The following is a 17,073-nucleotide window of genomic DNA, read 5'->3' as shown; positions in this document are numbered from 1 at the left end:
AACTTGTCCAGGGTGCACCCTGCCCTCGCCCAGAGACTGCTGGGATTGGCTCCAGCAAAAAAAAAAAAAAAACCCACGACCCCATAAAAGAGATAAAGTGGTTACAGACAATGGATGGATGGATGGATGGATAAAAGGTCCAATATTTCCATTCATTCAATAAAACCTAATCAAGTATCAAATAAAATATTTTTTAATCCTCCTAGATCTGTATTTTTACTCTCATAGATCCATGCATTATTCCCCGAGAAGTTAACGAAAATCTTGAAAAATAAAATATACTAAATCTACTTTAGTCTAAATCGGACCACAACATGCAAAATGAACGTGATGTTGTATCGAAAAAGACTTCAAGCCAGTGACTAAGACCATAACCTTGTTAGGAAACTGTTCACCGGGGTATTACATACAGTAGGAAGTAGGGTTATTTTCATTTATTCATTTATTTTCTTACATAAAATCTGACCTCTTTCTTGAAACCAGAAGGCACACTGTGTTAGCCCAGTAGTTTTCAGACTAGAAGCTCCGTCCTTATTTTCATACAGTCAATGTTTCCAGACTGATTTACTGATGTATTTTGTCAACAGACATTGGATATTAATGAGAACTTTCTCAGAGAGCCGGAGATGCGTCACGATTCATGATGCGTCTAAAATGGTCCAAAAGATGTTGTAAAGGTGTAGCTAATGCAGGTGATGCATTCTAAGAGACGACAGAAAACACTGAGCCTGAGGAGAGAGATTTAATAACATCCCTCAGATCCGTTTTTGCCTATTAAAATATTCTTTGAGGCTTTCAGTAGAAAATGTAAGTAAGTGTTGATGACTCAGGGACATCAAGACTCATTCAACACCGAATCACGTCAGAGCAGAAATCTACGTCAAAGCAGGTGTTTTAGTCAGTTGTATAAATATGATGCATCAGCCCAAACCGAGATTTCTTTTAAAATTAAGTCAAGAAGTAAAACAAGGGAGGGGTTTTCGATTAGGAAAGAGGGGGGCTCACCATCCTCAGCGCTGTACTCCTTTTCAGTCCAATCCTGGCCAGGCAAACGCCACTGCACTCTGTACTTGATAATGGGCACACCACCTGTGGCTTCAGGTTCGCCAAACTGTATCACTGCTGTGCTGGAGAAAGGCTCCACCTGATAAAGCTCCGGTGTTGTAGGCACATCTGCAAGGGACAAAAAAAAAAAAAACAACAATTTATTTTTTCTTTTCTCAAGCTCATCCAAAAAATAGCTCTGAAATGTATTCATAAAACAGCATGGTACTCTGAATGGTAATGCTCTGAAAGACTCTATTTGATCAAGATGTGCACTTCAGCCATGTAAACAGGATGTTTACAAGAAGATTTTGAAAATCCAGGTCACTCTGACCTGGCAGGGGTTTTCCTCTTTTCAAAACTCTTTCGATTGATTGGCCATTACACTCACTGCTCTGAGTCGTTATGACACAGATTGACATTAGATAAACAGCGTCGGCATACCTGTGTTTCCAAAACCACCTACGTACGTAAATAAACACAACAGCAACAAGTTCTATTTATTGATTAGTATCATATGCTAAATTGAAATAGGTGCTGTATTTATCTAGTTAGAACTAAAGAGAGCCTATTGGATGAGAGGAGAAACGTCTTCAAGAAACCTAAACAAGTCACGTTGCCTACGATACCACACAGAGATCTACCATGACCTGGATGACTGAGAGCTTTCATCAACATTATGTCAAATTGGATTTCCTACATAAATAAAACTTCACTGACAAACTAAATAAAATAATAAACATATTTCCTTAAATCTTGCGGTAGCCCAATATGACCAAGTGAATGGACTCCTTTACATTTGTTGTTTATACCACAAAAAGAGCCGGCATAACTCCAGCGCCTGCATCCCCGCGCTGGCTGCCTCTCAGACACAGGATTGACTTCTGGGTTCTTTTATTTGTTTTTAAAGCCTTACATCGTCTGGCACTCCTGTACATTTCATAACTTCTCTGATCCGACTCCAGTTCGAGGCCTCTTAGATCCTCAGAACACCTGAATTTAACTGTTCCACGATCAAGGCTATTGAGAGATCGCACCCTTGCAGTGGTAGCATTAAATCTCTGGACTAACCTTCTGCTTTAAATCAAATGTCCCCCCCCCCCCCCCCCCCCCCGCCACACTGACACTTTTAAGAAAAAAAACTTGAGAGTTACATATTTTAAAACCCTTTTGTTTGCTCTTTTATTACTCAGAATATTTTATTTTTGGGAAATTGTTTATTGAAGTTGACGAAAGTTCTCAGTCATCCAGGTCATGGTAGTTCCGGGCTGTATCGTAGGCAATGTGACTTGTTTCAGTTTCATACAAGCTTATTTCATCTCACATTTCTGCTTTGTATTTTTTTAATTGGTTCTTATTGTTGTTGCTGTGACTTTTTATGACATTTGCACAGCACAAGTATCAACTGTTGTTTTTAAATCAATTACTTTAAAACTCAACTGTGACATTTTATGATAAGCTACTCACTGAAAGATAATGAATACACAGCTGGTTGTTATGTGAGAGCCTTCAAAATAAAACTTATGAGCCTTAAGAGTAAACATGATGACAAGGGATCTCTATACGATGTAGGGTTACAGGACTATACAGTCATGTGTGCCTTACCACATTGCCTATGTGCCTTGGCAGGGAGTGAATCACATTTAAAAGCCTTAGCGGAGCTAATGGGCTTGGCTCACATTGATACTGGCCGCAGCAGAGGCCACTGATAATGTACTGTTCCCAATCAGCGCCTTTCACAATTGTGCTGCTGGCAACCCCTCTGGTCACCAAATTGGTGAAGATCTGCAGGACATTCCTGACTGAGTCTGCAGCGAGAGATTGAAGTCCGGCCTGAGCTGCACTTTGATTCATTCCAGTGGGTCACAGAAATGGTGCACCCTACACAATTTAGTGCTCTTCTGTGGACAGTATGGGGCTGTTTTTAAAAGTGCTTCAGTGGAGGGGCCTAATGATGGTAATCATCCGTGTCCGTGGGTGTTATGTCCATCCACTGAAATTTTCTTTAATGCCTCGATTTATAACATTTGATACACTCTGAATTCATTATTCCCAGGAAAGAGTAAACAATGACTCCCTGACCTTTCTACTGGTGCTTCTATCAAGCTCAAACGTGAGCATAATCTAATGGGCCGATTAACAAGATATTTATAAAAAAATAGTCTACTGAAAGCAACACAAGATGTTCCTCAGTGTTGATGAACAGGTCAACTAATCCTCAATCCATTTATGAACACCTACAGGCCCCTCACTAGTACCCTGCAAACATTATCACCACTGCATATTATCCTCTGACTGTAATGATAAACCTGATAGCGTGCCATTTGTATATCACAGAGACTGTTTAATCACCCAGGAAATGGAAAATTGCCTCACGCTACGTGATTTCCTCATTGACATATCAACGTGGAGAATAAGGTGTGAAGAGATATCTGAAGGGTTCTTTTCGGTACCCTTTTAGTGCAACTGTGGTTTGAAAGGGGTGACGTTAGGCATACTGATGAGTTATGCACCAAATGAAAAAAAAAGCAGAGAGAAAACACCTCAAAGGGCATACAGTACAGTGCACATTGGCAACAGAGGTTGTTAGCACAATTAATTGGACTTCACTTTATTCAGACAGGGTCCTGAGTGACTAGCTCCTCTATCAGGTCCCACACTGTTCTTGTAAACCAAATTAAGCACACAAACCACATGCAAAGAAAATTTGACTGAAAAAAATACTTAAATTTCTTCTCAGGACCTGCCTGCGCTGTGAAGTGCTATTCTGAGCATGTTCAGACTTTATTTTTCTATTTACATGCCCTCTTTTCTCATACATAAATGCAATATCAGTTTCAATTTTTAAGCAGCCAATGAGCAATAAGTTTCTCATCACAACCCGATTATGTATGTCAAGAAAATCAGCACCTTCCTGAATTGTTTTGTGACAGCCATAAGTGGATGTTTCAGATCTTTCCACAAGTACAAACAAAACCGAGATGCAACCGAGGTGTAATGCATTTTCAATATGTTTTGACAAAAATACTTAATGTTGCTGTTTTTCATATATTATAATACCATATCTTTGACAAAAAATATATCATTAAGTAATCAATATATGCAAAATACATATCTAAGTATTAGATTTCTAAATACATTTCTGATGTACAACCAAAATGTACACAGATTTTATTTTTTCTTGAGGCGAAATGACAATATATTGGCATGTATTGTAACTTGGGATTTTTTTTTATATTATACATTTTCTTAAAACTGATGTTTAATATGAAAAAAAAAACCCCTCCATACATTTAGTTCAATGCAACACTTATCAATCTGTGAACAGACCTGCTTCGATGAGGAGGAACTCCTTGTACTCGGTGCCCATCGCGTTGGTTGCTGAGCAGTTGTAACTCCCAAAGTCATCCTGAGAACTGGGGGTAACCTGAGATACGGAGAAAGAGAGCAACGCTGACAAAACCGCAGCTGATGTGGCCAGGCACTGCACATGAATGAGGACAAGAATACCACGAGGGGACAAAAGAGACCTCTGAACAACTTGAATATGTGCGTCATTAATTATTGTCTTTGAGCCATTCAGTCGGTTTCTCATGGCCGATCACTGGTGGTTCATTTGGAGAGTGGTCAGTATGCGGCGGTACAGATGTCCACTGCAGGAACAAATTATTACACAATGGACCATTAACATAGTGTCTAGAATTCTATACTCAATAACATATCTACTGTTGTCCTTGATTCAGAGTTGCTATGAGAACTACTTTTTAGCAATTCATTATTCAGGACACTCGCTAATCTCCCTGGAAGTATGTTTTTCTGCTTCATGCTATGAATAACAAACAGAAATTCCTTTTAAAATTACCACCACATTGTTTTCTTTTCCATTTTAAATCACTCCATTAGAAATGGAAACATATACAAGAAAACCTTTCATAAAGCGATTTCATAAATCGAATCACCCGACACTGACGTGGAACATAAAGCGAGTGAGCGTCACTTCTAATGGTTGATGTTTACAGCTGTTGCAGACACAACATCTAATAGCGGTGACGCGCCCTGCCACACAGTGGCGGTTCTAGACCAGTTTTAATAGGGGGGCCAGGTTGGGGCCGGCTTTTTTGTTAGGGGGCACATACAACCCGGGAAAAAAGATTATTTCCTCATTCCGACAAAACAGTGTTTACAATTTCAGCATTTTTGATTGGGTAGTAAACTGCTGAGACACTTTATATCTGCCTTTCCCCTCAAAACAAAATCATTGCAAGAAATCTGTCATTGTATTATTGATGCAGACTCCCTGTCGGGGGGGCCACAGGGGGGTCCAGACTCAGAGTTACGGGGGCACTGGCCCCTGTTGCCCCCCCTCCTAGAACCGCCCCTGCTGCCACAACTGCTTTAAACATTCTCTTTGTCTTCTATTAACTGCGCCCCTTTGTGTGTGTCAGTACGGTGCCACAGACCTCCAGGTAGCTGATGGTCGGTGTGGTGTAGATCTTCAGGTTGGTGAAGTTGGCGGAGGGCACCGGGAGGCCGTCTCTGTACCAAACCACTGTGGCTCTGGGGTGAGCCTCCACCTTGCAGCTGATGTTGGTCGGGTTCCCCTCCCACGTGTACCACGCCACGTTACCCTGGAGCTTCGGAGCATCTGCAGGCAACACACAAGGGGAGGCAAACTTGTAAACATCCCAGCAGGCATGTTTGTAACCCTTTGCTGATTATCTCAAGCCTTTACTCCTTCAGTCTGGGTCTTCTGGCCACTAGAGAAGGATGTCTGCAATCAACTGACCACAGGGAATATTCCAAAAAGAATTTCTGATTTTTTTAGACTATAGTAAACACTGAACATTCGCAATTTTAAAAGGCAGACTTTTGCTATGCATTTAAAAACATGTCCTTACTTTCTCCTGGTTTAACCACTTAAATTGGAAACTGTCTTAATGTAAAAAAATATTTGATTTAGAGAAAAAAATTCCATGAACAAAAGTTTATGCCAATGCTGTACACTACATCCAGACATTACTGCAAGTTGCTACGCACATATACCAGACATACTGTCTGCTGCACCAGGTAAGTGCAAATAAAATGAAGAGAAAACAAGTCACAAGTTGAAGTGCTTCAATGAAAAATAAAGGAAGAAAATGTAGAATAGTGATACACAAAATTCAGACAGCACCATTGAGATGAGGATATCTATTCAGCACGACCTTAACCCCAACACCGTGGATGTTATTTACTATACATGTTTACTTCTTCTTTTATTTATTAAGTCACAGCAGACATTCTAGTTCAGCATGAGGTTTGTTTTGCATCAGATCCCAAACAGGTATGTGGGACGAGCAAATCATGGCAAACACCGAGCGGACTCCCAGGCTTTGGTTTGTAGACTTATTCCGCCAACATCCAACAGAGACTGAATGTAATATTGCCATAATCCAGTGCTGAATCTTGCATTGATTCCGGGGAAAAAGGAGATGCTCTATTGATTCTATATCCCTTTTTACACAAACGTACAAGTTATCATCAAACCCAGCAAATCTCTGTACGAAAATTCCCCGGGACTGATAAGAATCAGTCAGCCGCGAGAGGCCACACAGAGTCTTCTATTGCAGGAGCAACTCATTTGTAGGCCGACAATATTTTCTTCCCTCCCCGAAGCTGCTTTTTTCTTTTTTTTCTTTTCTTCCCCCCAGCAGATCTTATCTTCGCTACCGGTGAGATAGTTCATTTGGAAATCTTTGTAATCAAAAAAAGTCATTTACGACACACTGCCGAAGACAGCTGGAGCAATCATGGCAATGCTGACGGAACTTGCAAAGTTAATGGTAAAAAAACAATGCTCAGTGTAGTCTAATGGCTGCATTTGTTTTGCTTCTATACATTTAAGGCCAGGTGGTTTATGACATCCATTAAGGTTTTAAAGACAACCTCTGCTAGTTTTATGGAACATCAGATTGCCTTTTTGCCTATTTCACTTGTGACAAATAGTAAGACCATGTAACTGACAGCTGCACAGGCAAGGGAATTACAAAGACCATTATTGAAAGTACTGTGCAAAATCAAGGTACTTGTACTTTACTTGTATTTCCCTTTTTAATACTTTATACAGTACTTCTGCTCCACCTCATTTTTTTCAGAGAGTTTTGGTTACTGGTTACTTTACATTTTTCACTGAACTACCCAACAGTCATCCCTGCCCACATTGAGACCTCAACAATTCAGGGCCAAAGCAGGTATCCAGAGGACTTCCCCCTGTGCCATTGCCTCTCGGCGGGGAGTAAGGAGGTGCGACCCCGGTGATTGACAGAAAAAAATAGACCTGGCAAATTTTACATCTCATTTCCCTTAAAAAAACTTTACATAAGAAACGGGAATTCTTCTCTCCAAAGCGTCTGAAATGTTCTTCAATATTCTATCTCTTCTTCATTTTTTTCTGCCTGTCTCTCACTGCTTGAGGATGACGAGGCGCAACAGCACGAGCGGACTACATGCTGATAGCCAGTAACGGGTTGTGATGAATAAAAGGGGAAAAGTGTGAAAAATTGTGTTCAATCAGAGGAAACGCGGGAGAATTGTGACCCTGGGAGGAAACCGAGAGGGGGCTGTGAAAAACAGGAGTCTCCAGGGAAATCAGGAGGTTTGGCAAGTGTGCCAACATTATATAAAAGAAGCTAAAATTAGCCTTTAACAAAAAATATGCAACAGACACCTTACTGCAGCAGTGATATTAATCCATAAACATCACATATAATATCAGAGATCATACTTTTGCTTCAGTATGGTTTTGAATGCAAGCGCGCAATCATGAGTTAGCCAAAGCATTGAGTCAACAGAGATAACTGAGCTGAACACCGTCAAATTGAAAATTCAGCCAGACCAATTTTAGGTTTGAAAAATACTGCGACCGCTCCGTATCTGATACTAATAACACTGCTACCATTCACGCTATGGAGTGAGCCCTATTTAGCAAGCTGCTTTGACATGCTCATCGAGTTGAAGTGATACCATATGGTGGAAACACTTCACCCTTAGCCTCCATTTTTGCCTCCATCATTGAGAGGGGGCTACAGCAGGAGACGCCTGTTTTCCTGCATTGTTTCCTTTTATTATATCCTGCTCACATCACTGAGCAGTGCTCCTGAATGCACTGAAGTGTGCTTCGCCTTCTGAGTGCTGTGAAATGCTGCGGCCCCTGACACAGCCGGGGCTTTACTTCTGACCCCGGATCCTTGAAAACTCTGCAGTGTGCTGCCGCTGGGATTGATGGACGAGGCCGAGTCAATAGATGCTCTGGCGCCTGCAGCTCTGATTAGACACTCGCTCCTTCTATCAATTCTGCTTTTGGGCCTCATTGACAGCCTACAGTGTTTGTGCCTGCCTCTTTGATTTCTGAAGCCCCCTCGCCGGGTCTAGGTGGTGATTGTCAATATGTTTGCAATTAGTGGAACTGTGTCTGTTCATGCAGGTCTAAACATAGTGATGAATACAGCAGTATCATTTATTAGGAGTATGTATATACAGGTAAGGTAAGTGCAGTAATTCAACTAGGAACTTAGGAATTAAAGGACCCATATGTAGCTTTTTGGGTTCATACTATTACCTTTGGGTGTTTCAAAAAATTTTGAGCTGCTTTTATATATAAAACAAGTCTGTCGCTGCAGCACCTCTATTCATCCTCTGCCTGAGCTCTCTGTCTTAGTGCCTATACTTTAAGGTTCCCCACCCAAAATGTGCAGTCTGCTCTGATTGGTCAGCTCTCAAAGGCCTGCAAGTGTTTTTGCAATCACAGCTGAGGGCGGTGACTGTACAGTTGTGACATCATAACCTCACGGTAGTCCTGGTGGCGAGCTTATAGGCATAGTTTTTTAATACGGACTTGTTGCAACTTGTACAAAAAAGATGACAGTGACATGACGGCGCATCATGTTTCTAATTTCAACATTTTTCTGATATATTACATTGACCATCACATGACATTGCTCTTCATGCACCTCTCTTTTGCTGGCAAAAATTCTTACAAGGTTCTTTTTTTGCAAACCTCTTTGTGTCACTTGTAAATCTATTCTAAAGATTACTGCAACCTTCTGGTCTTTGTTAGGCACTGCTCACATTATTTAACTCTGAATACCCCATATAAGAAATGTTCCACATGTACAATATTTATCCTAGAAAAGTTTCTGCATGAATTACAATGTCAGTGAAAAGAGATAAAGATATAGCAGTGTGAGCACCTGGGTACAATCTGATATTAGCAATTTATCTTAAAATACGTCAAAGATTAAAATTAGGCCAAGATCAAATCATTATGATTAAGGCTTTTATGTGGTGTTCACTCGGAATAAACATTTACTGAGTTGTATATCCTATTTACTTTTTGATTTACAGATAAAAGAAACACATTCATGGATAATGTTAACGTTAAATGAATGCACAAATTCTGATTCTACCTGGTCAAGGATACCTTGATATGAAAATGATCAATATTAACAGACTGATTGGCACCAAACAACATTTCTCTGCAGGTTAGATTGTATGCTACTCCTAGTGTCACCATTGCCATCATGTGTTTTGAACCTGGCAGCAATCAGAAAAAGAGGCGGGTTTCTCACTGTACAGCCAGCAGGATGGGGATGAGTACATAGGAAGTGACCTGCTTCCAGCTCAAACAGTGTTTTCATTAGACTTTCATGCAAAGCAAACCTTGGCCGCTGACAAAACAGAGCTCAAACAGAGAAGATATTAACACTTTCCTATCAGTCCTTCAGCAGCAAACCAAGACACACTCAGCCCAGCTAATGGGATCATGCTGTGCCACAGATAGGAAGTTCCATGCCTAGATAACGTCTTCATTGTGTGAGTGGGTGAGTGGTGATAGAGAGGACAGAGAGTGAGAGCTGTGCTCAAGACAAAGCACCTTTTCTTATCGATAATTGCTTGGCAACAGTGAATCAGCAACGTGATTACTCACTGATTACTCTAGCTAACTGCGAGCCCTCAAACAACTCTATCAACGCTGCATTGTGATTATATCTGGAGCAAATTGCTGGTGCATTGAGAGCAGGGCATATTAATCCAATTAAACATCCATTGGCTTTATTTATCTCTTTTATTTTTTTTTCCACCTAGGTAACAGATTCGATAGATTTAAAAAAGGAGATATAGTGTGATTTGGCTTCCATTATGGACTTCCAATCTTTCCAAGTATATATTTTGAGTATGCTGAGTTAATGATGCTTGCCAAAACACAACTCAGCAAGCTTTATATGAAGATATACAGCCTCTTCTTCTTTTGTCGCTAAAGTCCAGCACATGTAAAAATTGTAGCTCTTTTCATACGTAGCCCAAAAAGGTAAAAAAGGACTAATCTCGTCACGATTCACTCTAAATGTCTCGCCCACCTCCAAACTATAAAAAATCATAAACATGGTTAGAGTTGAAATCTTAACTGTCCAATAAATGTCAGAATACTTACAGAACGTAGCTACTTTGCTGGTTAGTGGAAAATAATCAAACAATCAAAAGTATTTGCCCCTTCACAGACCCTCGCTGTCATGCAGTGTAATACATAGAATATATAAAGTATATAAGCTTTACAGCGTTTCTTGAAACTATAATTTAGGCATGTCGTGACTCCTGCCACTCTCTAGAATATATATAAAACCTTTGATTAAAAAAGGCAAAATGGTTGCATCAGCATTTTAGTGCAGCGTCACCATGCTCAAAGACCCCAGTAATTAGAAGGCTGCAGAAAAAGTAAAGACTAAGTCGTTTTAAGGCTAAAAAGCCACTGCACCTCAAGGCTATGTCAGAATAAGACCTTTGTTTCCATGGTAACAAATCACAGTGGTACCACTGACCAACCACTCACCACTCGTCCACTCTTTATCCCCCAGAAACAGAAACTGCGTGTTCACACACATCTCGTTCCAAGCTGGTGTGAAGCCTATGGGCCTCCTCAGCTACAGGAGTTTCTTATTTGAATATTTATCTCTTTGCTTCCAGCCGTGTGTTATTATATGCTTTTGAAATGCCCCTATGGACTGCAGGATTACTTGTGAAGTAAATGCTGCTTAAGCCACAGTGTTGAGTCGTAATTTCCCCAATAGACCTAACATAGCCATTAATCAAAACAGCTTTGTGCATCTGATAACAAGAACCGTGTAGCCTCGTTCCAACATAGCGTGGTTTATGCCTTTAATTATGAAGACTTATGGTAACGCTTACGCCTTCCCAACCAAGTGAAAGTTATTCCTGAGTAGCTGGTTCTGTGGTGAAACAGTTAGAAAATTGATAGGTGTGCTAATGCGAGGAAAAATGTCTTTGATATGTACACCTAGGTTAGACTACATCACTTTGCAGTCATGCTGACACCGATGTGCACGCTGTGTCTCACACTATACGGATACTTTATGCTGCTTCACTTCGCGTGTCATGGGAATTACCACCGGCAGCACCTGGTCGCTTGCAACAGACACGTGTAACTGTGGAGGTGGCAACTTCAGCAGCATATTTTCCTCCAGACAGAAGTTTTTCCTGAGACTTTTGTTGATGCTGTTATTACCTCTAACAATATTTATGTGTGATACTGTTATCATTACCCGAGGGAAAAACATCAGAGTGCCAAGGGCGATGAATAAAAGACCTTTGAATTAGTAAAGAGGCAATGTCAGTGCACTGAAGACATTTCATCTAATGTTAGCCACTTGACACTAGATACTTTTTTTAAATAAAATGTCTGTTTTGTATGAAATTTCTATCACGCTTGCATCAACAGTATCCCTCTCTCTCATTTTTGGGAATGCACCGACTGACGCTCTCTGAAACGATGTTTTGATTGCGGAGGCAGCTCGGTTAAATCAGTAGCAGAAACGGGGCAAATGATCAAAGTAGCACGTTTAATGTGAAACTTACTAATTACAGCCAACAAGTAAGTGTTGACCTGCCCTTGAATTTACACTCAACACATTTGAAGCTGTTGCAACAGACTGCAGAACTCTTCTGAAGACGAAATACTTGTCCAGTCTTGAAGGTTTTCTCCTGGTTTTTTTTTCAGTCCGTCCAAATCAGAATCAGAAATCGACACCTTCTGTCTGGAGCTGCTGTTTTGCACAATCATTGAACCATCATACAAGGAGAGAGCTCTTGGAGAAAACTCTAAAAAGAAAGAATGCTAAAGGAAGGCAGCCACACTGCAGGTTTAAATATAAGTGCATGAGTCTCCATCTTTTCTTGACTAGAAAGACGTGCTCTCTTGCTCTTACTTTTATATTGCTTGCGCTATTGATTTTTCTGCCTACAGGCAAAAGCAACAGCTAATGAACAAATCCCTGAAAAGTTCTCGGGGCTGCTGTCAAACAACAGTTTAGGAAACAGACAAAATCACTAGCTGAGCAGAGACAGACTAATTGAGAAAAAGGTCTAGAAAATTACTCCTGGAATGCACCGAACATCACAGACTGATGATATATCACGGTCAAAGGATGTAATTTTACAATCTATGAGTTGTCACTGGCATTTTTTAAGGGAAGTTTGATAACTGTGACATTTTAGTTGAAGCGTATCCTGGGCAGATGCAGAGACAGGAGCAGCTGCAGCATCTGTTCCAGATCAGTACCAACCGAAGACAGATGTGCGCCTCTTATAAAGTTTCTGCAGAAGAATTTCTTTGAGTCTTAATATCCTGACTTAATCATTTCAGTCTCTCCTTTAGCTAAGCAATGAGTCTGTCTAATGCTGACAGTTATTCTTTGACTTATGTCAGTCCACGATACTGTATGTGTGGTAGGGGCAATTCGTTAAAATAGGACTCCGACATTGGAGGAAAGTATTTAAGTAAGTTTATTCAAGTATTGTACTTTTTGAGATATTGAGGATTTCCAAGCCACAGTGAACTTTCACATTAATATTTTAATAGAGAAAAATATAATAAGCTTATAAAACAAAGAAACTCACTGTCACAGATAAAGCTGGCTGTTTCCAACCTTTTCTGCTTGCGAGCTCTCACAACTTAAATCGGTGTGTAATTGGGCCTCTTGTCAGATCTCTTTCTTGCGCTTCCACCAAAGAGTGATTTGCACTCTGAACTTCCCACTTGGTCTCATTCAAATCATTAACGAGAGATGCAATGATCCATTGTTTACCAAGAGACAGCTGAAATTGCTGCAGCAAAATGAGTTTAACAGAACTATTCTCTCCCCTAATCACCTTATGACCCCTTATATCTATCTTGTGACCCTATGAAGTGGCTTGAGCCCTATTTTGGGAAGCATTGCTCTAAACTACCTAACTGTGAGTGTTATAAGTGGCTTCACCATGACTAGCTACAGTACAACTGTGCTACTCACAATTGTATAATTGTCATAATTGAATAATGTCATATATAATAATAACAATAATAATAATCATAATACTTCTACTACTACTACTACTACTACTACTGCTACTACTACTAATAATAATATGATAATCAACACGTTCTCACTACCAGCTTGTCAAACATGGCAGCTTGGTTAGTGGCCTTAAGCTTCAAACTATGACGCTCTACAGCATTAGACCTTGAAGGTCTCGGTAGTCAAGTGAGCAATATTACATAGGCCTATGCAACGGCTAGCTAACCTTTCAACATAAAGCTCACGTATTATGACATAATGCTACTTAAGGACTGGTATGTGAAACTGAGGCATCTTGATCGGGTTTAGGCACAAAATCAACTTGGTTAGGTTTGGGGAAAGATCATACTGTGGTTTAAAATAACTATGTAAATAATGACACAAACCACCTGGCTTTGGGGATAAAGTCCTGTGTATGACCCACCTAACCTACCAAACTACCCCCCCCCCCCCCCCCCCAATTTGGAATTTTCTTGCTGCTTTTACAGAACTACTGCAGAGGCACTTCCAGAAATTACACTACAAGGGTGAATACAGCATTTACTTCAATACTAAGGGAGGGGGAAGTTGCACTGGTACTTTTATGAGCTGAATACTTACGCTGTGAAAAAAAGAGAAACAAGTCCATTCTGTTTTCAATTTTGCTTTTCCAGCAAATGACTCAGCATTTTAAGAAATATTTGCTCTATTCTGCTGCGAGTATAGGGGAAAATGTACAAGGTAAATGTCATTATTCACAACATCTGGGTGCCTTATTCATTCAGCAGTTGATTATAACGTTGGAAACCAAAGGTGATGACTATGACAGCAGCGTTAAACCGCAAAAGCAAGTGTAGGAAGAGCTGGGCGACTTACAGCGGACCTCCAGGTACATGTTCTGGTCGTCCTGCCCGATGGAGTTGCTGGCGGTGCAGAGGTACTGGCCGGCGTACGTGAACTGGACGTTTTTCAAGGTGAGAGAGGAGACCCGTGCGTGGCTGCGTACCACGATGTTTCTATCGAGGCTCTGCGGGGAAGAAAAGAGGGTAATTGTTTTCACTTGACTTTTATTTTGAAAGAATACACATCTGCTGCTCTCAGTGATCCCCCCGAGCTTGTTTATGAGAGCTTTTTTTTTATTTTCTTCTATTTGTTGGTCTAAACACTGAGAGCTTCCTGCTAACACAGAGAGAAAGAGAGACACTGATGGGGTTATGTTTCTCGTTTGTTTGTAATAAACAATGTAAAAATAGAAGATAAACTGAGAACCCAAATTTAACTAACTAAACAAAAAACCAAAGAAACTGTGATACTGGGATGAACGCAGTTTGATTCAGGGGTGACCTTAATCGTGGTGCACATCAGAGAAAGCAAAAACAATGGGAGAAAAGAGGATTATGTACAGACTGGAAGTTGTTGCTTTAATCGTTTTTTATGAAATCGAAGGAAAAGGCTGGTGTCATTCTATGTTTTTCTTGTGTCATTTTCTTAGAATAGTATAGTGAGTGCTGGGGAGCTAGACAGATCTGACAGAATGCCTAATGGGTGATTGTTTTATTATTTTCCTGGGATTTGCGACAACAGGAAAAACATAGACACGCCAGCCTCAGCCTTCACAGTGTGCATGGAACTAAGGTTAAAGTTCTAGGTCAAGTTAAATGCCTCGTCCTGGTGAAGGAATTCAGGTGGCCAGTGTTCACACAGCAGTCCTAAAGTCATTAAAACGTACATGATAAATAGAACTTTCACACATACAAACAGTAACACGGTGGACATCGTGGCTACGGAGAAAATATCCCTGCTAGAACTCAGTGAGCGCGACCAATAAACTGTTAAGTCCTACAATATGTCGATTACTGTCCTCTCCATTTAGCAGTCTAGTTGCAGGTTAACAGGCAGTCTAATTGCAGCTGGATCAGAGTAATTGCAGCCGGGACAAACAGCTTGTTAAAACGTTGCTTTAATTTTCCTTCGCCTTCATTAGCCTGCCCTACTTAGCTGAACCTGGCGTGTTTGTGGATATTCGGAGTCGCTGAGGATATCCAGAGCGTTCAGCTCTCAGCACAGGTGTGCCGCTGACGTCCGAGCACACCCAGTGACCTCACCTGCCTTACTTGATCTGTGGTACGTTACCGGACACAAAGGTGAGGCCAAAGGACAGAGGGGCTCCGTGCACCCCTCTGTTTGTTCTCGGCCGCTATTTACAGTCACCTTTGAGTATCTTCTTGTGCAGCGCGTTGCCAGAAAGCCGATACGACCTTCCCACCAGGACGATAATTAAGATACATTCTCAAAAACACGCTGCAGAAGGTGGCAGGCGAGAGGAAAGACATCAATAATCAAGAGGAGCCATGTAGCAGGCCTGATAAAACTCAGACTGGTAAAAAAAATACAGCCACAGCTTACTTGCCTCTGGGCGCCACGCCGTTAAAACCAACAGGGGATATACATCTTCCCCCGAGCTGCCATGATTCTCTATCAATATTTCAGACATTCTAGGAGCTCAGGCGTTTACGTTTTATAAATAATTGAACGGTATTTGTTGTATTAGCATTATGCCGTGCGCTGTTATCCTACACAGAGCAGGGGAATGCAGATGTGGCAGAACCATTTTTTTTGCCGTTTGCTGAAGATGTGAGGGAGCGTCCTGGAACATTTTTGAAAGGGCAGCATTAATCTTGTCTCGCCGCGGTGACACGGGAAGGAGCTGCACTGGGCGCACAGTTGGAATGTAAGCGGAGATAAGGTTAATGGAGAATAATACTTTAATGATACAACAGAGGAAGAGGCAGACCCTTGAACAGGATTTATGAATTAATTCTACTAAATCGTTTGAATCAGACAACTCTGATTTGTTGCCAAATTAATTAGGACGGTTAAAATTATCTTTCACTGTGTCCCCTGACCGCGTAGTCAACGCTGCTATGCTTTTGTAGAGCAGGACTGACACCCTGTTACGTAACCTGTCAGTACACATGTTGAGCTTGTCGTGTATTCTGTACCACAGCTGTTACATAGGAGAGACTGCCGGACCGAGTCTTCACAGTGATGCAGGGAGCGGGCCCAGTTCACTCTTTATTTATGTGTGCTGCGTCTCTACTCCAGCGCCTCTCCTCCACCTACGGCCCTACTTTCTCTATAAAAAGATTGTAATGCTGCATTAATACCATAGTCGGATTCCTGTAAGTACAAAACATGCCGACTGAAAACAGCTGTTCGTGTCAGCATCCTACAAGGAGGGAATGGGAGAGCTTTCTAGCTCAGCAGTCAGGATAAATGATCCAATAATCATAACAGCTATACAGTTATCAAATGGTTAGTGTAAAAGTTATTAACAAGATTGAAACTAGTTAACTAGTGACAGTAGTGGCTCTGTTAAACTGTGCAGACACTGTGTGGTGTTGAGCAAAATCCCAGGCACGTGGAATCCATTGGGACTCAAGTTGACTCGAGTAGCTGTTTTGAGAATCTGCAACTTGACCCTGACAGATAAATGACTCGAGACTCGACTTGTCTGTGTTCATTCTATGTTTTCAGTGTCTTTTTTTTTTTTTAATTTCTGGCTCAATTAATAAGCTTCAATACAGTTTTGTTTTTTTTTGTTTTTTTTTTAGTTTGATTTGGTTTATTTCACTTACTATTAATTTTCAATACAAATTCGATT

General features: G+C 40.9%; 1 protein-coding gene across 10 annotated transcripts in view; it reads right to left on the bottom strand.

The window, feature by feature from the left end:
* ncam1a (neural cell adhesion molecule 1a) overlaps positions 1–17,073 on the bottom strand; it is a 278,226-nt gene that overhangs the window by 50,960 nt on the left and 210,193 nt on the right. For all 10 annotated transcript variants that reach the window (XM_030438912.1, XM_030438914.1, XM_030438915.1 and 7 more), the window contains 4 exons: positions 14,286–14,436; positions 5,505–5,689; positions 4,375–4,471; positions 1,006–1,173 (listed from right to left, as the gene is read on the bottom strand). In XM_030438912.1, the coding sequence (XP_030294772.1) occupies positions 1,006–1,173; positions 4,375–4,471; positions 5,505–5,689; positions 14,286–14,436 (601 nt within the window). The remainder of the gene's footprint in view (positions 1–1,005; positions 1,174–4,374; positions 4,472–5,504; positions 5,690–14,285; positions 14,437–17,073) is intronic.

This window comes from Sparus aurata, chromosome 13 (assembly GCF_900880675.1).
Source record: "Sparus aurata chromosome 13, fSpaAur1.1, whole genome shotgun sequence".
Lineage (NCBI taxonomy): Eukaryota > Metazoa > Chordata > Actinopteri > Spariformes > Sparidae > Sparus > Sparus aurata.
The sequence above is the reverse complement of the archived record's forward strand: the minus strand, read 5'-3'. Positions and strand labels throughout refer to the sequence as shown.